The 24,306-nt window shown below is 39.2% G+C and overlaps 1 protein-coding gene across 5 annotated transcripts in view; it reads left to right on the top strand.

The window, feature by feature from the left end:
• The window catches only part of mical2b (microtubule associated monooxygenase, calponin and LIM domain containing 2b), a 129,377-nt gene that overhangs the window by 33,297 nt on the left and 71,774 nt on the right, over positions 1–24,306 (top strand). For all 5 annotated transcript variants that reach the window (XR_009063168.1, XR_009063169.1, XM_057835975.1 and 2 more), the window contains exon 2: positions 21,532–21,885. Coding sequence is in view for 3 of the 5 variants with exons in the window: in XM_057835975.1 (XP_057691958.1) it covers positions 21,622–21,885 (264 nt within the window). In the remaining 2 variants the exon portion in view is untranslated. The remainder of the gene's footprint in view (positions 1–21,531; positions 21,886–24,306) is intronic.

Consider the following 24,306-nt stretch of genomic DNA (forward strand, 5'->3'; position numbering starts at 1 on the left):
AAACAGCCGCTATGTTACTGTTGCTTGCTAACGTGACGTTAGCCCTGCGGAGGGCTAGGTTTCTATTAATTATGACCACTGTCGATGCCTTGCTAACATGTCCGACATACAGGCTTTATTTATTCTATGAAAACGTGCTGTAGAGTGATGAGGGTGTACACCAGAGTTGATACTTCAGTTTCATTCTCGTTTTTCCTAGGTATCGTTTAAACAACACCAAATAAGGCACTTCCTAAACTATTGCTATTCTTGAACTAACCAATCGCTGCATGCCATGTACTCACTTCTTGCATATTCTGTTATCATGTGATTTTACCCAATAAAAAGCGTGCACGGGCAGAGGAGAGTTGGAGATGATCCCCGTGCCACGTTAAAAATGGAACTCGAGTAATTCCTGATTTGAATTAGCTTTTTCTCCTTGCAGCTGTCCTTGAAATGGAATACTGGTTGTGTTTTATTTCCTGACAAGGGTGTAAAATAAAAATTTAATAATGCTATCTGTCAATTTTAGCTCAGTAGTCATTGCTGGATAAAACACCATGTAGCACTGGTCCCTGATGTCCTCCAATACAGCAGGTATCATACATTTATTTTGAACACTGCAAAAACTCAAAATCCTATCAGGACTTACAATTTAGACTAATTTAATACTTAACTAGAATTTAAGAATAGCTTGACACAAATGGAAATTCAATTGAAACACGTGGGAAAACCAATTAATTTTTTAAGTGATGTGTGTTATCAAGCGTAATGACATTTTAGGTAAGAAACACAATTTAAATTTTTTTTTTTTTTTTTTTTAAGTTTTTTGAGTAAAAGGCGCCAATTTGTTTTTTTCCCTAGTCACATCTGAGATGCAATTGTTGGCTGTTTTCAACAATGTACATCAAAAATAAAGACATTGTTAGTCTTAAAATGGTTCAGTATTAGGTGAAATGTTTTGTTTTCTCATGTATATTTATAATGGCTCTTTACCTTAAAAAAAAAAAAAAAAAAAAAAAAAAAAAGTCTTATCCGGTTAATCGATAGAATTTTCAGTCGAATACTCAATTTCTAAAAAAAATCGATTGCTGCAGCCCTAGTTTAAATAGTTACATAAATTATCACACTTCAGATAAATAAAAGTGGAATGCTCATTTAACATAACACCCTTTCAGACATGCTCGGAAGTTCAGTAATGTGACAGTGTTCAAGCGGTTTATGCTTATGTGTGAACAGAATTTGTCTGGTCATTTAGCGCCAACGTTACACAGTGATTTACCACCTAGCGACATTAGTCACAATTACAGATCATTGTTGGTAGGGGTTCTTGATTTAATACCAAATATAGAGGTAGTCCTCAGGTTACGACAAACTCGAGTTTCGCGATTTCGACTTTCCGACGCCGGAGTCACTTCTGACATTGCCATTTTGTCTCCAGTCATTTTTTTTTTTTGTTTATTTAAAGTCTCATAAACGGCACCTTATTACACCTCAAAATATCTTATTTTTTACTTTAACAATATGACGTATTCTGTCCTCACTAAATGGGAAGTTGTTCAGCTTTACAGACATCAAACAGGGTAATTGTACTTTTTGAAGCTTCTTACCTTTGACAAAACACACCTATGTACATTTATGTTCAAAACGACATGCATTTTAACAATGAAACACTTGACACAAAACAATTGGAGTTCAAACATCCATGTGGTCTGATCAATTTGTAAATTTAGTAGATTAAACTAACCTAATTTGCCTAACAAAAGTCCGCTATCTTAAATGCTACGAATGCTAACGTTTTTACAATTCTCATAGCAAGCCGCTCACACGTAACTCCACAAACTGTAGCTGTAAACTTAATTACAAATGCATACACAAACTAGGGCATTCCCAAACGACTAATTTTCTCCCGATTAGTCAGCCGACTATTTTTATGATTAGTCGACTAATCTATGAATTTATTTTATTTTATTTATTTATTTTTTTTACCAACTTAATAATGATATTTTTGTTGAAGCTTATTAATCCACAGAAACATTTTGGAACACTTAAATTCTTTATTAACGTATAAATAATAAACATATCAATAATAAATGACAAACACTGAGGTCAAATGCTGCTGGCATTAACTAGTGCAAAAAAAATGTAAATTGAAACATTTTGACTTCACCTTCTTAACAGGAGTCAAAACAATTCTTACTCTTTTTGTGGTATTTCTATATTGTTATAAATGTTGAAATGAACTGCAATGGGCCTCATGTCCCGGACATTTTCAGAATACTTTGTGTGAATTCAGATGATCTTTCTGGTGTGCATTCCGCATTATTTGGGGAGGGGAAAAACTGTTCAACTTCTGTTTGTTTTAACCTGAAAATACATAAAGCAGAGGGCATACTGAAATATTACCACCATTATTTTGAATGAAGGGCACACAGTCATAGTAACAAAAATTAAATACAGTGGGGCAAATAAGTATTTAGTCAACCACCAATTGTGCAAGTTCTCCTACTTGAAAAGATTAGAGACTCCTCTAATTGTCAACATGGGTAAACCTCAACCGTGAGAGACAGAATGTGGGGGGAAAAAAACAGAAAATTACATTGTTTGATTTTTAAAGAATTTATTTGCAAATCATGGTGGTAAATAGTATTTGGTCACCTACAAACGAGTAAGATTTCTGGCTTTCAAAGACGTCTAACTTCTTCTAACAAGGCTTCACTCGTTACCTGTATTAATGGCACCTGTTTTAACTCATTATCGGTATAATAGACACCTGTCCACAAGCTCAGTCAGTCACACTCCAAACTCCACTATGGCCAAGACCAAAGAGCTGTCGAAGGACACCAGAGACAAAATTGTTGACCTGCACCAGGCTGGGAGGACTGAATCTGCAATAGGTAAAACGCTTGGTGTAAAGAAATCAACTGTGGGAGCAATTATTAGAAAATGGAAGACATACAAGACCACTGATAATCTCCCTCGATCTGGGGCTCCATGCAAGATCTCACCCCGTGGCGTCAAAATGATAACAAGAACGGTGAGCAAAGATCCCAGACCCACGGAGGGGACCTAATGAATGACCTACAGAGAGCTGGGACCACAGTAACAAAGGCTACTATTAGTAACACAATGCACCGCCAGGGACTCAAATGCTGCACTGCCAGACGTGTACCCCTGCTTAAGAAAGTACACTTCCAGGCCCATCTGTGGTGCGCTAGAGAGCATTTGGATGATCCAGAAGAGGACTGGGAGAATGTGTTATGGTTAGATGAAACCAAAATAGAACTTTTTGGTAGAAACACAGGTTCTCGTGTTTGGAGGAGAAAGAATACTGAGTGCATCCGAAGAACATGGGAGTGGAAACATCATGCTTTTGGGCTGTTTTTCTGCAAAGTGACCAGGACGACTGACCTGTGTAAGAAAGAATGAATGGGGCCATGTATCGAGAGATTTTGAGTGAAAATCTCCTTCCATCAGCAAGGGCATTGAGGATTAGACGTGGCTGGGTCTTTCAGCATGACAATGATCCCAAACACACAGCCAGGGCAACAAAGGAGTGGCTTCGTAAGAAGCATTTCAATGTCCTGGAGTGGCCTAGCCAGTCTCCAGATCTCAACTCCATAGAAAATCTGTGGAGGGAGTTGAACGTCCGTGTTGCCCAACGACAGCCACAAAACATCACTGCTCTAGAGGAGATCTGCATGGAGGAATGGGCCAAAATACCAGCAACAGTGTGTGAAAAGCTTGTGAAGAGTTGCAGAAAACGTTCGGCCTCCGTTATTGCCAACAAAGGGTACATAACAAAGTATTGAGATGAACTTTTGGTATTGACCAAATAGTTGTTTTCCACCATGATTTGCAAATAAATTCTTTAAAAATCAACTAATGGGATTTTCTATTTTTTTTCCACATTCTGTCTCTCATGGTTGGAGTTTACCCATGTTGACAATTACAGGCCTCTCTAATATATTCAAGTGGAAGAACTTGCACAATTAGTGGTTGACTTAATACTTATTTGCCCCACTCTATATAGTATTAATTTTATAGTATACGACTATACTGTATGTATATACCGTAATTTTCGGACTATAAGCCGGTACTTTTTTCCTTCATTTTGATTCCTGCTGCTTATAGTCCAGTGCGGCTTATTTGTTGATTTATTTGGGTTAACAGGTAGCACTTTATTTGACAGCGGCGTACAAGACTGTCATACTTATGACATGACACTATCATGGGCATTACTGAATGCTTATGACAGATGTCATGAAGTGTCATCTGGCAAATTATGTTGCGAACTCAATTTATGTCCAGCTTAGATCTTTTACATCCATTCAAAAGTCAGGTAATTTTCCAGATAACACTATATGACATCTGTTATAAGCATTCATTAATGCTCATGACAGTGTCATAATTATGATTGTCTAATGCAGTGCTTCTCAATTATTTTCTGTTACACCCCCCCAAGGAAGACGTAAATGTTTCGCGCCCCCCCCAACTCTCTGCCGCCACTGTAAATAGTATCATTCGTCTATCATATTACTATTATAAGTACGCCTCAGCCTAACATTGTGTCCTTTTTTTCTATTAAAGAAAAAAAGTAACATAGATCAACTTATAATAAAGTATAACTTTTTTAACATTGTGTTGCTTGTAACAGAAAAGACTTAACGCGCATCAATTTGCCTGAAGTTAAAAAAAAAAAAAAAAAAAAAAAAAGTCACATCCAAACTGTAAAAATACACTCAAGGTACATTTTTGACCATTTGATACTGAAAAATAAAATGTAATAAAATCAGTAAATAATAACAAATTCAAATTGATTAGAAACATTTACTCTTCAGGACAACATGCCAAAAAATTTGACCGAAAAAACAAAACTGAATAGAAAGGGGGGGGGGGGGGGGGAGTCTTTGGACAGAAGGAAAGTTTTTATTTTCGCTGATTCACCACAGTGCTCACTGGTTTACTGATATAACACTGACAAAGCGGGACAATTGTGACAATTGGCAATATTCGGCACATTTTCGCTGAAAAACAATCAAGCGGCTTATCAATGAGATTGAGGTCTAATGTCTTTAAGTGGCGTCTTAACTGATTTGGCTTCTCCGCTATAATCATTTTTAGACTCAGTAAACAGTGGTCTTTCCTCATTTCCCACTATATTAAAAGTCAAAGGCAAACGGCCCGAAAAAAGCGCATTCTCGGCGGCCGAGGGAGAACCGTAGGTGAGGGCGGTGGTCGTGACGATCCCAAGCCGAAAACGGCACTTCTCGGCCGGACACGTGAGAACCGGAGAAGACAGTGGGTCGCTGCGTGAGTCCAGCTCTGCAAGAGTCTCTTCCGTGTGCTCTTGCTTACTTCAAAAATACTGCACGCACTTTGAAAATGAGAGCGCCACTGCCACCCACGGAGTGGATGTGCAAGTACACTTTATTCTAGTACGGCAAAAAAAAAAAAAAGCATGTTCCCCGAGGTCACTCGCGCCACCCCTGGCATCGCTCTGCGCCCCCCTGGGGGGGCGCGCCCCACCATTTGAGAACTACTGGTCTAATGAGAGTCTTATGGCGCCACTTTCCAATGTAATGTTACCAAATACCATAAGTGGCAATTAATGAAACAACTGGAACAGTAACTGAAGAAATAATTAGCACAGAACATGAATTTTGATTGTTATTTACATCTGTAGTGGTGCAATGCATGCTAGGAGGCATGTTGGACAACAACAAGTGTTGACAGCAGGTGGTAGCAGAGGTTGACTCTTTCCCCCAAGGGACTCCCTTGATGGCCAAATGAAGCTTCTTGAAGCAATGGAGCTTTGCAGCCAATTGGTTCAAAGCTTCATGGTTGTTCATTTGGTCTTATGACAATCATATGATGGTGCTGTCAAATAATGTGAATGAGGACAGCTGCAGCTTATAGTACAGTGCGGCTTATCATCGAACAAATGCCGTTTTCGTGCCAAATTTGGTGGGTGGAGGCTTACAGTCAGGTGCGAAAATTATGGTACACAATAATAGTTTATGATATACTGTAAAGTAACTAACATTAGTGCAGTCATAGATTATAGTAAGCAGGCCAGTGCTGTGTTGCCACATATATTTTTATTATATTATGTAGGGATGTCCCGATCCAGGTTTTTGCACTTCCGATCCGATACCGATATTGTTTTGCACTTCCGATCCGATACCGATAATGGCCGATACTGGCCTACCTGAGCATATGTTAAAGTTTAAAGTTATTTAGCCTCCTTACTTAGTTGTCAGACTCATGTTGAAAAAGGTTTTAGTACTCTTGATAACAATTAGTCATCTTAATTAGGTGAGTTTGAATAACACACAACGGTTGGTAACAAGAAACTGACCTGTTCATTCAGTGACAAACACAAAACATTATAAATAACAAACAGAAATGGCATAGCCAGTCAGTAAAACAAGCAAATAATATTGTAAACTGTCTTAAAAAAGCAAAACACACAAACAACCTCAGTGGAAAATCCCACAAACCCCCCAAGCTATTAGATGCTTTTAATGTTTCGTGCATTAGTTACAAAAGTTGAATAAAGAGCTTCTCAGGTTTAAATAAACGACTATTTCAGTATCAAGTTAACATTTTAAAACAGTAAATAAAATACTCAAGTCCCCATTCTGTATCAGCAGCTTTAAACTACATTCAATTCGTTTAATTTTGCAATTCAACTGTTAAAGTTGTTAAAATTGCTCCCGTTATTCCATAATCTCCCTTCTGTCTCCTTTCGACATGTGAAAGTTTTAAAACTGTTTTGAAGATAGATTCAAGTCATGATTTTGCCGATTTAGGAGTATTTTAGATAAAAAGTTAATTAGGTTCTCTTGGAAGGTTCACAACAGCCTACTAGGGAAGTCTCCTGCTTTAAGATGGCGGCTGTTTACTAACGCAACTAGTTTTCAATACTTCAATGTTGCTAACGCCGTCGAGTCTGTCATTTTGCATCTAGTTCTATATACATATGATATCTATTATCTACAGTAAAACGATGTTGACGTAGTTTGTAGCGGCTGTCAGTAGCAGTCAGGTATTCTTGTGTTTTTTTATCCAGCGGCATGAGTTGAGCTAAAGCCGTGAGTTGAGCATTGGCATTACCTGGGTCTATGACAAGCATGATGTTTACTCTCGGGACGCAATGCGGTCCGTTTCTCATTGCGTCCCGAAGACTGCGCTGTGTATTAGTTCCGCCTTACTTGACATATTTCAATAATCGGAATTTGGATGTTTGTGAATCGTTCTCGAATCTTCCACGGCCGAATCGCTCAAGGATGTAATGACGGCTAAATGCTTGATTAGGTTGGTTGTATTAAAACGTCTTACAGCTTTACCACCACGCTTGACTTTATTGTAGCATATGTTGCACTCTGCCTCTTTGTCTTTGTTGTCCTTTAAGGTGAAATGATCCCACACAGCTGACATTTTTACCGATAAAGTCTCTCGGTAAATTGGGAGACGGTAATGTAAATGTAGTGTGTTGAAGGTGTACCGTAAAATGCGGACTGGATTTTAGGGAAACCGAAACAAAAACTGGAATGGATTATGTAAATCGGTGCGCTGGAAAACCTGGACCGGACTTCAAAAAAAAAAAAAAAACTGGATCGGAGGTCTGGATCGGAATTTTTCAGTGTTGGCCGATCCGATACCAATGCGCATTTTTTTGCCCATATCGGCGTCCGATCCGATCCAAATATCGGATTGAGACATCTCTAATATTATGTATATACTGCATATAATATTGTTTGTTTGGTTGTTTTTTTTTCCCAAGTGGGAGCTTCCATGATTCTTATAAATACAATCTGCATGCCGTGCACAAAGATGTCAAGATCTACAGCTTTCGGGAGCAGCAGCAGAGTAGATTAAAAAACGTAATGATGCACATTGATTCGACGCACATAAAGGCAACTTCAATTTAAAACAGTCGTTAGAAAGTTGTATGGACTTACGATCCCCTACCTTGTGGTTTCCTGTCGTCCCAAAATTACACCTGGGTGACGGCACTTCAAATGTTCGTTCATAGCCGATGTGCTGCCGTGGTATGCGAGCTCAGCTTGGCAAAGAGACACACAGTGGCACCCTCCATATTTTCCTTGAAATAATTACAGGCTCTGGCCATTCTGGTCCGCTTTTTTGGCTTTATGCCGCTTTCACCGCTTGCATCGCGAGCGTCCACCATTCTAAACTTTATCCGCATGTAAATTTTTTTTTAACCCGTAATTACCCGTCGACAGTATCTTATGCCCGTCGACGCATTTACGTCATTGACGCCCGTCGACTAGTCGGGAGAGCTCTAACGTAAACATATTAGCTGAAACTACTTACCGCCTTATGTCTGCCAAACCAGAGTGCAACTGTCCTTTATCCCTGTCAGGCGAAAGTCTGCTCTTCAGTCATTAAGCGACAGTCCAGCCAGACGCAACGCTGCCACCAGAGGGCAGTGTATCCTCCATCAGTAAACAATATACAATACTTTTGGACTTTTTGGATAGTTGTTTTGGGGTACTTAAAGAGTTAATTCCAACTTACGCGGAAATTTGGTTTACGTCGCCAGTGTAGGCACGGAACTCGTTCGTAACCCTGGGACTACCTGTGTATAGATAGCTACCAAATGATAACAGCGGACGTCAAAGCACTCATTGTCATTTCCTTCTTCTCTTTTACCGCAACATTTAATAACTTTTGGCAATCAGGAAGCAAATAACATAGAGCTGATTAAGACTAAAGTGGAAAAATGTCTGACAGCTACTCAACCATAGGGCTGAGGAGCCTTTGAATAGAATGGTGTGGGACTTGGTGGTTTACGACAGCATTAATGTCAACTTGTGAACAAAGGGCGTGAATGGCATAAAAATACAATTTATAAATAATTTAATTTAAATTAAAAAAAAAACAATGTAAATTTAATTTAATTAAATAATTTTTATTGAGTGTGCTTTCTCATAATTATGACGATAATTATTTTTTTTTAAATAAACCTTGTTATTGAAAACATGTCATTAGTCTGTTTTTATGGCCCACCCCTAAACAGCGTGTCGACTGACTCTGCCATGTCTAAAAATAAGGGATATAGCCCTATGTCTGAAAACACGAAATTCCATGTAGATCCCAGGTCACATTACATGTTAATGTTGCAGTATTTATATCTGAAAGCGACTATAAAGTGTATTTATGAATCAACCACTCCAGTCTGCTAGCAAGCTATAGATGATTGGGATGGGGTGGGGGGTGACAGTCCTTTATCTATAAGTTATGTTTGGGTGTGTCATCCTGTATTCTGGCGTTTTCGGATGTGGCTTATAGATAGTCACTCAGTTTCACTCGTTGCCTCTGAGCACCGCTACTCTAAGTAGTTTATCTTTAGGTTCAGTAACACGGAGGAACATAATTACTTAATGTCAGCTTTGCTTTCTCCCAAAATAGTAAAATCAGAGCCTGCATGTACTATTCTCTGTCAGTATAGGTGTTGAGGCAATTGATTGAGCATTCTAAAAGTTAATATTATGAAGGTTTACAGATTACTAATTTAAAATACTTTTTTACCCCATGCATGCTCCACCAATTCCCTGATGAGTATAAATAGCCCTGACATTTTAACTGAGACTGTCCCAAAAAGCCCCTTTTTCTTAAAGGGATCCTCGATCTCAGAGACATGTAATTCTTAAAAGATAAATGTTAGAATGAGTTATAATAATTTGATGTTAAAACCCCTCTTGATGTTTTCTGTTTGATAAAATTTGTAAAATTATTTTAACTGATACTGTAGGTCACCATTCCTGTTGACGTTGCAGTGCGGTGACGTCGCATGGCCCGCTGCCGAACTTCCAGCGTGTCACTCGTGTCAGAAAAAAAAAAAAAAATCGTGTTACTTGTTAGCTACCCCAACATGTCGTCGGTTCTGCCCTTCCGATTTGAACCACAGCTGAAAAGTCAAGAGCAGGACAGCACTGTCGGTCGTTCACAAGATGAACAGCAAAGGCAAAATGCAGAGCAGGAAATACTTGATGAGACAAGAGTTTGGCAAAACTGGTGGCGTACTTGCCGCAAGTGCGTGTCAATGACAACGGAGCGAGAGAGTGTAGGCTGTCGAGAATTCCGTTTTTTGTTAGCAGATCTCAAGGTGAGCTATTGCGTGATCAAACTTATTCCAATATAATTATGTAGATTGTTAGCATCCAGAGCTGTCGGGTGCTTTACATACAGTACAGGCAAAAAGTTTAAACACACCTTGTCATTCGTGCATTTTTCATGACTATTAATATTATAAACGTAGGTAATAAAACTATGAATGCACACGTGTGATAGTCAGGATCGGAATTGTGTCTTGGCTGACTGTCCTTATTAAATTTTTCATCTGAGGGGAACAAATCGGCGGATCGAGTGTCCTCCATGTCTTGTACATCCAACTCACGTTTACCTACGTAAGGGTGGTCCATATTAAGTGCTCAGCGCGCATCAGCTGGCCACTGTACCGCTGCATCAGACATGTCTGGATTAGTTTGAGTGGCAGCATCCCTCATATTAGGCAAAAACTGAAGACACACTTACTGCCTGATGAACTGACATTAGAGGTGAATTATTAGCTTCCTCTGTGACTAGCGGTACGCCCAAAGGTTCACCTACCGCTGTAGCGACAGGAGCGGCCTGCCTGATTTAGAGAGAGGCCAGAGTTTCTTGTCTTTGGCGCTTTATTGCGCTCATGTCACTCGCTATCCGTTGAGTTCCGGTGAGCTCTTTCATAAGTTGTCGTCAACTAAAAGCCTCAAACGCGGTAGGAGTGAGAACAAAGCCTTGGGTCTTTGGGAAGTTTTGTCTGTCTACAGGCATTTTCCCAAACCCTTCTCTTCTTGTCAATTGGAAATCTGTGGAGACTCACGTCACTCCCCTTGTTTTCATTTGACTGGAAATTGCGTCCAAAAGCAGCACATCGTGGCATTTTACTTAGTGAGTTTAGGCAACAATACACAATTGTTGTACACAATTGGAAACGTCCCATTTACGTCATCACTCCGAGCCCGCAAAACATGGCGCCAACTATGGGTGAAAATATGTACTAAATATTATAAAATATTGCCATTGATTTATTATTTTATGTGTTTCTAACAACATCTTTTAGTATATCGCCGTTGATTTAACATTTTATGTGTTTCTAACATCTTTTGTACAAGAGAACAATTGTGGTTTATTAGAGCCCACATGTCTTTAAAATTGAGGATCCCTTTAACATTAATAAAGAGGGTTCAGGTCAACTACCCTGGGAAAACACGCGACTACGCACGTCCACGCGCATCACTGAGGCAGCAGCGCTCTTTCACCAAGCCTCCGCCTAGTCTCTACTTGGCAAAAACATGTTTCTAACAGATGTTTCTAACTGACTTAATACTTGCTACTAACTGTTTTTAACTTTTCTGGTGCTGATTTGATTGGACAAACGCTTGTTGCTTTATGTTAGTGCTCATACAAACATCCGCGCCATGCACAAGTTGCAGTTACGTTTTAGGCCAGACGTGGCAGTCTGAGTAAAAAAGTGACAAACTCAGTTTTCATTTAAGGATATTAACTTCAGTTTGCACACTCATACAGATCAATCGAACCACTTCTTGTTCCATTTCTGTTCTGTTCACAACTGTTCTCTTCCTCATTGTGTTTTCATATCTTTAAATAGATCTTTCAAAAGTCATGTCTTTTATTTTTATTATCAAACATCACGGGTGATACTCCGATCTGGTTTCATTGCTGGAAAATGAAAGCGCAACAGTTTTGAGTTACTGTAATTAATTTTATGTTAGACTGTTTGTCCAATGTGAACTTTGCTCTCATAAAATCCAGCATGATCATGTTCAGTTATTCTGCTCGGGTGGCACTTCCAACAAAGAAGGCACTCATGTTTAAAAATTACAACCTGTAAACATTAGTCTGGGTTGCCATAGTAAATGTAATTACTCTTCTGATAAGTATGATATGCTTAGATAGGTACTAAAAAACGGGTATGGGCCACATCAAAGACAAGCCAAAAATTGTGTGTGTATGTGTATGTGTGGGGGGCGGTGCTGTCTGGAGTCGGTCAGTCGCCCCCTGCCTATAGAAATGTGTACACACATGCAGGAATGTATGTTCAACAATGTTATGCAAGGCAGGACGTTGACATCTGAAGGCTATTTCAGGGCTACTTACAGGCAGTTATTGCCTTATGAATGTAACCGTAACTGGAGTTAAATTAACTGTTTTCCAATTTGGAAACCCAAACATTTATTTTTAAGAAAAGTTTAAGATATGTGCGACTTGTCATCGTTGCTCCTTAAATCACATTTCTGCATCAAGACTTGTTTCCTCTATTTTTCTATCATATGAGGCAGAGCTGCTATACTGTATTATTTTTGTGCCCAATAACTTGAGAAAAGTTGCTAGTAAAAACAGATTTTTGCTTCCCAAAGGAGATTTTCTTATCAGCATTGCCTTGTATGTCTAATTTAGCGAGTTCCTGACATCAGTGACTTGGTGCATTTTCTGTGTAGAGAAAAAAAATTATATTTTACAAACTATGACTACAGAGCTGAATCACATTTGGTCCAGCACATGTAAAAATGAGGGTGGGATAGGTTGACGGAAAGAAGTTTGATGAGCGACTTCCTCTACTTCATTGGTTTAGATCCCTTTAGTTGTAATCTGACCCTTTCAGGATTAGTTTAATAACCCCCCTGACATGTTCCTGGCATGAATTCTGCTCCTCTGCAAAACATAGTACAGTAAATGACACCAGCAGCCAAAAAGTGATGGCGCATATATTAGGGTGACAATACTTGGATTTAAAAAAAAAAAGAATAATAGCTTTTTAACCAAAGACACAAATTGAAATTCTCAGAGGTTACTCAACTAAAATAAAACAACAATAATAGCTAACGGGGGAAAAAATCATCCAGCCAAATCAAGGTGAATCATCCTTGAACAAAATAATAGCCATCTTTTCAATTCTTACTGTACAAATAAAAAATCTGAAATAATGTTCGAAATAATACCTCTTCCTTAGAAAATCCAGTTTAAACAAAACGCTCATTTCTCAAGTGAAATAATGTAAATTAAACTGTAGCCTCACAAGAATACTACCGGTAATTTAACAGCAACAAAAAGTCACTTTAGTCTTTTTTTTTTTTTTTTTTTTTGCTTGTTTTAGCACTTTGGGGGACAATGGAACACTGCTACAATGTCGGTTTTCTCTGCTCCTGAGCACAGCAAAACCAACCACTGTTGTTCAGATACTTTGGTTTGCCCTCTGAACGAGCGACAGGCCACTCACAAATGGTTACCACTCGTGCTTACATTTGATGTTTTTTTTTAATTTTCACACGAATGCACAGGTTAAAAACCCAGGAAACGAATAATAATAATACCACCATAATATATAATCATTAGAGGAGTGCAAAATTTTCGATTCTTGCATTATTCGCAATTTGGCCGTGGAAAATTCGAGAACGATTCACAAACATCCAAATTCCAACTATTGAAATATGCCAAGTAGAGCGGAACTAAAACACAGCGCGGTCTTCGAGACGCAATGAGGAACGAACCAAGAATAAACATCACGCTTGTCATTACCCGGGTAATGACAATGCTCAACTCATGGCTCTGGCTTAACTCATGCCGCTAGATAAAAAAACAATAGTACCTGAGTGCGGCCGACAGCCGCTGCACATTACGTCCACATAATGCTACGGTAGATATCACATTTATAAAGAACTAGATGTGAAATGACAGACTCGGCTGCGTTAGAAGCACATGTACATATAGAAAGCTAGATGAGAAATGACACTCGCCGGCGTTAGTAAACGGCCGCCATCTTAAAGCAGTAGACTTCTCTGTAAGGCTGTTGTAGCAATTCTTCTGAGCGAACCTAATTAACTTTTTATCTAAAATACTCCTAAATGGGCAAAATCTTGACTTGACTCTATCTTTAAATGATGAAACAGTTTTAAAACTTTCACATGTCGAAAATAGACAGAAAAGAAATTGTGGAATAACGGGAGAAATTTTAACAACTTTTAACGGTTGATTCGCAACTAGACATGTGCCGGTTACCGGTTTCACGGTTTACCGTGGTGTGAAAACGTCGCGGTTTCAAAACCACTAAAATTTTCCGTCATACCTTAGTACGGTATTCGCTATTTTTCATGTGCCAAAATGCAGCCGAAGTGGCTTGGTGCGGCAGCGCTCACCCTTCCCGTTTGTTGCCGTGAGTGTCAGTGTCGCTATTCAGCTAAACAGCCAGCAAACCCTCCAAACACAAGGCGTACTTTTCTTCAATTTATTGAGCTCTCAAATCGTGGTGAAATATACAAATGAATACATTTAAAACGTTATACAATTGTATTTTTCCACATGTAAGTCGGTTCAACAGGATAGCAGTAGCACCGTGAAAAAGGTCGCCAAAAACAAAACACACATTTTCCTTTCAAATTCAGTATACAAACTAACTAAAACTTACAAAGACGAATGTTAGGCTAGGCTAAGCTGGGAGAGCAGCTTCGTTGACGTTTTATGTCTCACAGCCGCTGAGTGAGAAACAAGTTTAAGGAAGGAGGGAGAAAAAAAAAGGATCGCGTCAAAGATCGCTAACTGCGAAAGGAGGTCTCACTCCTCACTTTTTGTTTTAGATGAAACCTTTCCTCAACAATATTTACATTTTAACTAACTTATAAAACTAACTTATACATCTTTAACTAACTTATTAACTTATGAATTATTTGTTCTTTTTAACACAAAGGCATGACATCATGAAGAAGAGAGTTGACACAGTGGCTGAAAATGGCGAAACTTCAGCTTCTCCCCCTCAAAAAAAGTCATACAGTATATATTTTTAATTTTATTTAGAAGTGTTTTTACTTTTTTATAGCAATTATTTTGTTCTTGCTCTAATATTGAGCAACTTGAGCTGTGGCTGTGGGTATAGTCTAGGTTCTATTTATTTTAATTTTATATAAAATATATATATTTTTTTGCTAATTTATTTATTTTCACATTATATTCATGTTCCAATTTGCAAATATGTTCTGAAAAAAAAACCTGTTCAATGGAAAAAAGTTTTTTTTTTTTTTTTTTTTTTCAAACCCATACATCTAAAAATTTTGGAGCTATAATTGCAATACCGTGATACCGTGAAACCGCGGTATTTTTGCTCACGGTTATCGTACCGTCAAAATCTCATACCGGCACATGCCTATTCACAACATTAAATTAATTGAATGTAGTTGAAAGCTGCTGACACAGATAGGGGACTTATTTTACTGTTTTGAACTGTTAACTTTATACTGAAATAGTAGTTTATTTAAGCCTGAGAGGATTTTTGTACAATTTTTGTAACTAATGCACGAAACTTTCAAAGCAGCTAAAAGCCGTGGGGGGAATCAATAAATGATTTATAATCTAATCGTAGCGTCTGAATCGTAATCGATTCGTTAGGTGCCCCAAGATTCCCACCTCCTAATAATTATAGTCAGCAACGTCATCATTACACAGAAGTTGTTCAAAAACTAATAGCTAAGTATTTCATTAATATGATGCAGGTACTTGAAAATGTAGTCCAGTCAATAAACGCAATTGGCTATGTGCCAATTAAACATTTTTATAAATTACTATCAATACAATTGTCGTTGACAAATTTTTATTCCCGCTCAATTATTATTCTCATTCAATGTTTTAGATTGCTTGCAAACAATACCCGACAACTGACTAAAAAAAAAATCAACCAGCATTTTTCAAAAGCAGCAGTTTAAAGGGTATTATAATAGTAAGGGGCTCTGAGATATCAATAGAACCGTTATGTGGCAAGATAACAAATATTAATAAAGTTAACAAAAAAATTAATCACATTCATGACCAATTACCGAAAATGGATTGAAAATTACGAACATTTCCGAAAATATTCCGGAAACAGCCGAATGGGGCGGAGACGTCACAACAAGGAAACAAAAGGTCGAGGCAGGTGCCATTGTTGTTTATCGACGAGAGAGTTGCGTTGGTGTTTTATCAAAAAATCGCTAAAATGTTTCAAACCTGTCATGCAATGTGGTGTACAAATAGCCATTTGTCGCAATGTAGTACCCATGAGTTCCCGAACGCGAGAAAAAGAGCTGGACTACGCAAACAATGAGTAAAGTTCGTCCGTGCTAAGAGGGCTAATTTTGCAGACCCAGCCTCCGGCACGGTTTTGTGTGGTGCCCATTTTACACCTGAAAGCTATTCAAACTATGGACAAATGAAATCAGGTTTTGCTAAGACATTGCTGCTGAAAGCAGATGCGGTGCACACCATACACGCGCAGCCACCTAAATGTCCCGAGATATCAAGAAAGAGGACGATGACTGGCTCTGATGAGACCACCCCAACACCCCAGGCAAAGCAAAGGAGGGAAATGGCCAGAGTGAGTACTTTTATAATGAAAAACATATCACGCATTGGATATAGGACTGGACACATGTATAAATTATCGCTCGTAAAACATATAGAACAAATCCTCTAATCCCATTCATATTTGTGTCTGTTGGCAGAGCGAAAACCTATGATAGCACAATAAATGATAATTATTCTATACATTACTTTATTTTGCGGTCACGGTGTATCAGCTTCACAAAAACAAATGCAAAACAAACATTTCGGTGTTTCCCACACGATCTCTTGCCGGTGTTTCATCAGTGTGATTGCTACCCTCAATGATCCTTTCATTAGGCTGCATTGGCTTTCATTTGGGCTCAAATTGATAAACCAAAACACCAAAGAAGGGTTCATAACTCTCCTCGTTACCATTAGAAGAACGTTCGTTAAGTCGGATTCGTCGCTGCAACTAGAAACAAAATTGTCCGCCATCATCGCCGCCATTCAGTACTAAGCACTGAGCCGGTTGTTTCCTTGTAGTGACGTCACGCACACAATATGCTAGATTTCTGGGATCTCGGGGGCGGGTCTTTTTAGCGTCACAATCGATCCAAATTTCTATAATTTTCTTGGTGTTGCGATGTGTGTAATTACACGAAGTGGCATGATATGAATCCAAAAGGCATACGTTTATGGATGAATGATGGAATATTAGCATTTCCCCAGGTGTTGTAATACCCTTAAAAACTACATTTCCAATAATGCCTAGCACGGCTTAGCTCACTAACAGCTACCCTATTAGCGAGCACCTGTAGCCGAGGCAAAATCAAACATTGCTATAAAAAGTTTACAGTCGGCAGCGCAACGATGCAACACCAAATGGGATTTTACAGATCACACCAGTACAACCCTCCGACATAAGTCAATAGTTGCCGAAAGGTAAATTTAGCGAGTGTACATACTGATAACTTGTGAGTTCCTGTCGTGACGAAGGTTTGTTTTTGAATGAGATTTCACAGTTGACCATGATAAAGCCGGTCTGTGACTACGCACGCATGCGGAAATTTGTTCTCTGGGAACACGTCACCGGCAGCACAGTACCGTAGTGTTTTGTGCAAAGCGTGGGTCAATTTCAGCACACACTAATTGTTCCCGTTTAAAGTAATGAAATTTGGACGTTTTCATGAATTTCTAAAACCCCGCCCGACGCCCCAGACAACATGTAAAAAAAGTGGACATGTCCAGGCAAAAGAGGACGTTTGATCACCCTAGCATAAATTGGCAGCACAGAGACTGTATAGTACTTTTTTTTTGGTACTTTTTTTGTAAAGCACTGCACTCAACATGCTCTCCCCAGATATTTTAGAATTGCATTGTAATTGTGATCATTTATGCATAACAAGCATTTGCTTTGATTTTTATTTTGTAAAAAGAGCTATGCTATGCTATACTGTACGCCCTCTAATTCACAAAAACTGCAATCCAATTCCTTTTCTACTCGATTCTCAATTTGTTGTGGTTATCTTGAAGCCAAGAACAAAATTAACTTGGCTTGAGAAGGAGGAGGAATAAGGATTTCAGATATCAGTCCTAACATACTATTCATGGCAGGCATGTCAAACTCATTTTGTTTCACTCATTGGCTATATTCACAGCAATTAAATCTTAAGTGGGCCGTAACAGTGCATCTCTGGCCAAATAAGTTATAAATAGCTGCTGTTCATTTTTCTCACTCATGTTGCAAATAAATACACGAAACATATAAAATAGTCATGCAAATAAACTAGTATATTCACATTGAAATTGTAACAAAACATCAGTGTTCTTATCTACCTAGTGTACAGTACAGGGTGACCCAAAAAAAAGTTTACACTCAGTTGACTGCTTGTTTAAAAGCCATTGAAACATATCTAAATAGGTTGTCATGGTTAAGTGATACATTAAGGTCACTCAATGCAGCTGGTAATCTCTCGTCTCTACAATTCCTGTGCTTCTGATGAAAATGAAGAAAACTTTAGCTGTACCTGAATTGCTGCGTGCCGGTCTGACACCTACTGAGATTGCAGCAAATCTGAGAATATCCAGATGTGCAGTCTACAAAGTTAAAAAGAAGCTGAAAGGTACTGGAACAGCCTCACGAAAACCTGGGTCTGGAAGTGACGATCTGTGCGGACCAAAAAGTTGATTGACAACGTGATATGTGGCCACCCCAGAGTCCAGATCTCAATCCCCTGGATTATAGCATATGGGCAACTGTGGAGGACAGTGCCTGTAAGAAGCCACAAACTTCTGTGGCAGCCTTGGAGGGATCCATTGTTAGATCTTGGGAAAAGATGACAGCATCCTACATAAAGAAGACCTGTCAAGCGTTCCGCAGGTGCCTGGAGGCTGTTGTGACACTTAAGGGAGGACACATTGAAAAATAGAGTGTACTGTACATGTTCTTTACAATAATGTATAATTTGTGATTCAATTCTAATTCTAAGCTGAATAAACATGGCATTTAAGTTGTATTATGGCAGTGTAAACTTTTTTTGGGGGTCACCCTGTATACTGATAGATCTTAGTGGAGAACAGTTATAAAACACTTCATCCATTATCAGTTTATCTTATCCTAGAGGTCATTGTAAGGCAGTATCCATTTCTAGCTCAATCTTGAAACCTACTTGACATATAAAACTGCAGATGTGCTTCTGCCTGGTAAATGTATGCATCAAAATATGTACAAGTTTTGGCAGCCAGTGCGTACCACAACATTCCCATTTATATAAGCGTTTCTTTAGCCTTGCAAGTTCACATACTTGTTTATAACTCCACATTTGCACATAAAATTGCCAAACAAACAATATTATGACATGATAGATACAGGTGGTTCGTGCATGTCAACATTCAATTTATTCTGGAGGCCTCAGCATACATCTTGTCCACCACCACGCCTCTCCACACAGCATCCACGTCTTCCAAACATTCCACACAATGTGTCTGCTGTTTAAACCATGTACGTAAATGTCTCCACTCTGGAAATACATGATGGACCAACTACTACAGGCGGAGACTTGTAGCTGACTGCAGGCTCGGAATAGCTTTTTCACTCTTGGAGCGAAGTGCATGCGTTCACTTACAAACCGAAACCAAACACTTCCGATTTTACAGTGCTCACTGTTTATTGTACAAAGCGGACATCAATGACACGCTTACCGATGTCACAACGTAAGGTAGTGTCAAAATAAAAGCATGTGAGTCTGTGTGAACTGAATGAATGAACTAAAATATACCTGACGGAACAACCCTGCGGGCTGGAGTGGACCACTGGTGGGCCTATTCCAGTCCGCAGGTCTAACATTTGACACCTCTGATTTAAATGGTATTTACATACATTACATTTTAAATACATTGAATTTAAAACATTCATAAAGATAGATATCTGGCAAATATACAGTGCTGGCCAAAAGTATTGGCACCCCTGCAATTCTGTCAGATAATGCTCAATTTCTCCCAGAAAATGATTGCAATTACAAATGCTTTGGTAGCAATAGCTTCATTTATTTTGCTTGCAATGAAAAAACACAAAAGAGAATGAAAAAAAATTAAATCATTGCCATTTTACACAAAAATGGGCCGGACAAAAGTATTGGCACCCTCAGCCTAATACTTGGTAGCAGAACGTTTAGACAAAATAACTGCGAACAACTGCTTCCTGTATTTTTAGACCATTCTTCTTTGGGCAACTGCTCCAGGTCTCTGAGATTTGAAGGGTGCCTTCTCCAAACTGCCATTTTCAGATCTCTCCACAGGTGTTCTATGGGATTCAGGTCTGGAATCATTGCTGGCCACTTTAGACGTCTCCAGTGCTTTTTCTCAAAGAACCATGACCTCTGAGGGAGACCCAGCTTTCTCACACTGAGCTCCAGATTATGCTGCAAAATGTGTTGGTAGTCTTCAGATTTTGTAATGCCATGTACACGGTCAAGCAGTCCAGTGCAAGAGGAAGCAAGTCAACCCCAAAACATCAGGAACTTCCGCCATGTTTGACTGTAGGGACTGTGTTCTTTTGTTTAAAGGCTTCGTTTTTTTCCCCTTGTAAACTCTATGTTGATGCCTTTTCCCAAAAAACTCTACTTTTGTCTCATCTGACCAGAGCGCATTCTTCCAAAACGTTTTTGGCTTTCTCGGGTAAGTTTTGGCAAACTCCAGCCTGAATTTTTTTATGTCTCTGGGTCAGAAGTGGGGTCTTCCTGGGTATCCTACCATAGAGTCCCTTTTCATTCAGACACCGACGGATAGTACGGCTTGACACTCTTGTACCCTCGGACTACAGGACAGCCTGAACTTGTTTGGATGTTAGTCGAGGTTGTTTATCCACTATCCGCACAATTTTTCGTTGAAATCTCTTGTCAATTTTTCTTTTCCGTCCACATCTAGGGAGGTTAGCCACAGTGCCATGGGCTTTACATTTATTGATGACACTGCGCACGGTAGATACAGGAACATTCAGGTCTTTGGAGATTGCCCATGCTTCCTCACAGTTTTGCTTTTCAAGTCCTCAGAAGATTCTTTGGTATTCTTTCTTTTCTCCATGCTCAATGTGGTACACAAAATGCCACAGGACAGAGGTTGAGTCAACTTTAATCCATTTTAACTGGCTGCAAGTGTGATTTAGTTATTGCCACCACCTGTTATGTGTTACAGGTAAGTAACATGTGTTGTTAAATACACAGATTAGAGAAGCATCACATGATTTTTCAAAGGGTGCCAATACTTTTGTCTGGTCCATTTTTGGAGTGTTGTGTAAAATGATGTTGATTTAATTTTTTTTTCCATTCTCATTTGTGTTTTTCATTGCAAGCAAAATAAATGAAGATATTACTACCAAAGTATTCGTAATTGTAATCATTTTCCGGGAGAAATTAAGCATTATCTGACAGGATTGCAAGGGTACCAGGCCAGCAGTGTATATTTGTGGAAATCCGGGCCCCTTCTAAGAGCTACTAAAAGCCCTTTAAGTAGCTTCCTTGGAGTGCCCTTTTTACGCATCCAATTGTATAAACATATACTGTATCTGGTTATATATGATATGTTTTCTTATTTTTTCAATGATTTGTCAATAAACTGAGACTGTATGTCAATGAATAAAACTCCTTTTTTGTTTTTGTTTTTTTCTCTCCGCAGAACCAGATATGCATGGCAGCACTCTAAGACCGAATTCGGACAGTGTGCTAGGAGTCAAGGGAAGGAGAGAGCCCTCAACAATCAGAGAGGATGGGTGAGACAGAGGATGAGCGCACTGCTCAAGCCAGCCAGCTTTTTGAGAACTTTGTCCAGATGTCCACATGCAAGGGGACCCTGCAAGCCTTCAGCATCCTATGCAGGCAACTGGACTTGGATCCGCTTGACTACGGCACTTTCTACAGTTCCCTAAAAGCTGCAGTTAACTCCTGGAAGGTCAAAGCTTTGTGGACAAAATTGGATAAAAGGGCACAACAAAAGGTTTACTGCCAAAATAAAGCCTGTCATGGGACTAGGGTAAGCAGCAAAAAAGCTGATCACAGAACTATCATTTTCTCTTTATAGAGTAGTCAAACAACATGAGTGACATATGCGTTAATTACTCAACGATGTAGGAAATATGAAGGAAAGAGAGAAGCTACGCAGGTGGAAGGAGAACATGAAAACACAAGCAGCTACTTATGCATTTGATTTAGTCTTAGTCTATGTAAGTCATCTCAGCAGTGCAGTTTGAGTACATGTTTGGGGTCAAAACAAAAATGCAGTTAGCAGCTCTGACATCTAGAAATAACAGAACAGATGATTTGCCTGCGTCATTGTTCCGAAGAATATCATTTAAGACTGATAAGCCAGTCTCATTCCTGTGCTGTGTCCAAAATCCAGACTGAAACGAGTTAAAAAAAATATATATATACAGTGCCTTGCAAAAGTATTCGGCCCCCTTGAATCTTGCAACCTTTCGCCACATTTCAGGCTTCAAACATAAAGATATGAAATTTAATTTTTTTGTCAAGAATCAACAACAAGTGGGACACAATCGTGAAGTGGAACAACATTTATTGGATAATTTAAACTTTTTCAACAAATAAAAAACTGAAAAGTGGGGCGTGCAATATTATTCGGCCCCTTTACTTTCAGTGCAGCAAACTCACTCCAGAAGTTCAGTGAAGATCTCTGAATGATCCAATGTTGTCCTAAATGACCGATGATGATAAATAGAATCCACCTGTGTGTAATCAAGTCTCCGTATAAATGCACCTGCTCTGTGATAGTCTCAGGGTTCTGTTTAAAGTGCAGAGAGCATTATGAAAACCAAGGAACACACCAGGCAGGTCCGAGATACTGTTGTGGAGAAGTTTAAAGCCGGATTTGGATACAAAAAAATTTCCCAAGCTTTAAACAGCTCAAGGAGCACTGTGCAAGCCATCATATTGAAATGGAAGGAGCATCAGACCACTGCAAATCTACCAAGACCCGGCCGTCCTTCCAAACTTTCTTCTCAAACAAGGAGAAAACTGATCAGAGATGCAGCCAAGAGGCCCATGATCACTCTGGATGAACTGCAGAGATCTACAGCTGAGGTGGGAGAGTCTGTCCATAGGACAACAATCAGTCGTACACTGCACAAATCTGGCCTTTATGGAAGAGTGGCAAGAAGAAAGCCATTTCTCAAAGATATCCATAAAAAGTCTCGTTTAAAGTTTGCCACAAGCCACCTGGGAGCCACACCAAACATGTGGAAGAAGGTGCTCTGGTCAGATGAAACCAAAATTGAACTTTTTGGCCACAATGCAAAACGATATGTTTGGCGTAAAAGCAACACAGCTCATCACCCTGAACACACCATCCCCACTGTCAAACATGGTGGTGGCAGCATCATGGTTTGGACCTGCTTTTCTTCAGCAGGGACAGGGAAGATGGTTAAAATTGGCGGGAAGATGGATGCAGCCAAATACAGGAACATTCTGGAAGAAAACCTGTTGGTATCTGCACAAGACCTGAGACTGGGACGGAGATTTATCTTCCAACAGGACAATGATCCAAAACATAAAGCCAAATCTACAATGGAATGATTCAAAAATAAACGTATCCAGGTGTTAGAATGGCCAAGTCAAAGTCCAGACCTGAATCCAATCGAGAATCTGTGGAAAGAGCTGAAGACTGCTGTTCACAAACACTCTCCATCCAACCTCACTGAGCTCGAGCTGTTTTGCAAGGAAGAATGGGCAAGAATGTCAGTCTCTCGATGTGCAAAACTGATAGAAACATACCCCGAGCGACTTGCAGCTCTAATTGGAGCAAAAGGTGGCGCTACAAAGTATTAACGCAAGGGGGCCGAATAATATTGCACGCCCCACTTTTCAGTTTTTTATTTGTTAAAAAAGTTTAAATTATCCAATAAATTTTGTTCCACTTCACGATTGTGTCCCACTTGTTGTTGATTCTTGACAAAAAATTAAAATTTTATATCTTTATGTTTGAAGCCTGAAATGTGGCGAAAGGTTGCAAGGTTCAAGGGGGCCGAATACTTTTGCAAGGCACTGTATATATATATATATATTTATATACGGGTAGTCCCCGGGTTATGAACGAGTTCAGTTCCGACGCTGGCAACGTAGCCCCAATTTCTGCCTAAATCTGAATTAACCCTTTAATTACCACTAAATCTCAAAATAACTATCCAAAACATGCATTATATGTCATTGCACTGTCCTAGCCAAGATGTTGGAGCAAAGTCCGAGCTAGCCTTGCAAGCCTTGCTCCGAAATGACTGTCAGACGTCCGTGTGGTTTGCTGACTTTATTCAGCTGCTCACATCAACACTTGCAGAATGTAACTAAAATAAAAATGAAATGTTTCATCTTCAATAATAGCAATTTAAATTTGCGTTTATAAGTAGCTGCTGATACAGCAATAACAACCTACACAAACGATTAG

This window comes from Corythoichthys intestinalis, chromosome 5 (genome assembly GCF_030265065.1).
Source record: "Corythoichthys intestinalis isolate RoL2023-P3 chromosome 5, ASM3026506v1, whole genome shotgun sequence".
NCBI lineage: Eukaryota > Metazoa > Chordata > Actinopteri > Syngnathiformes > Syngnathidae > Corythoichthys > Corythoichthys intestinalis.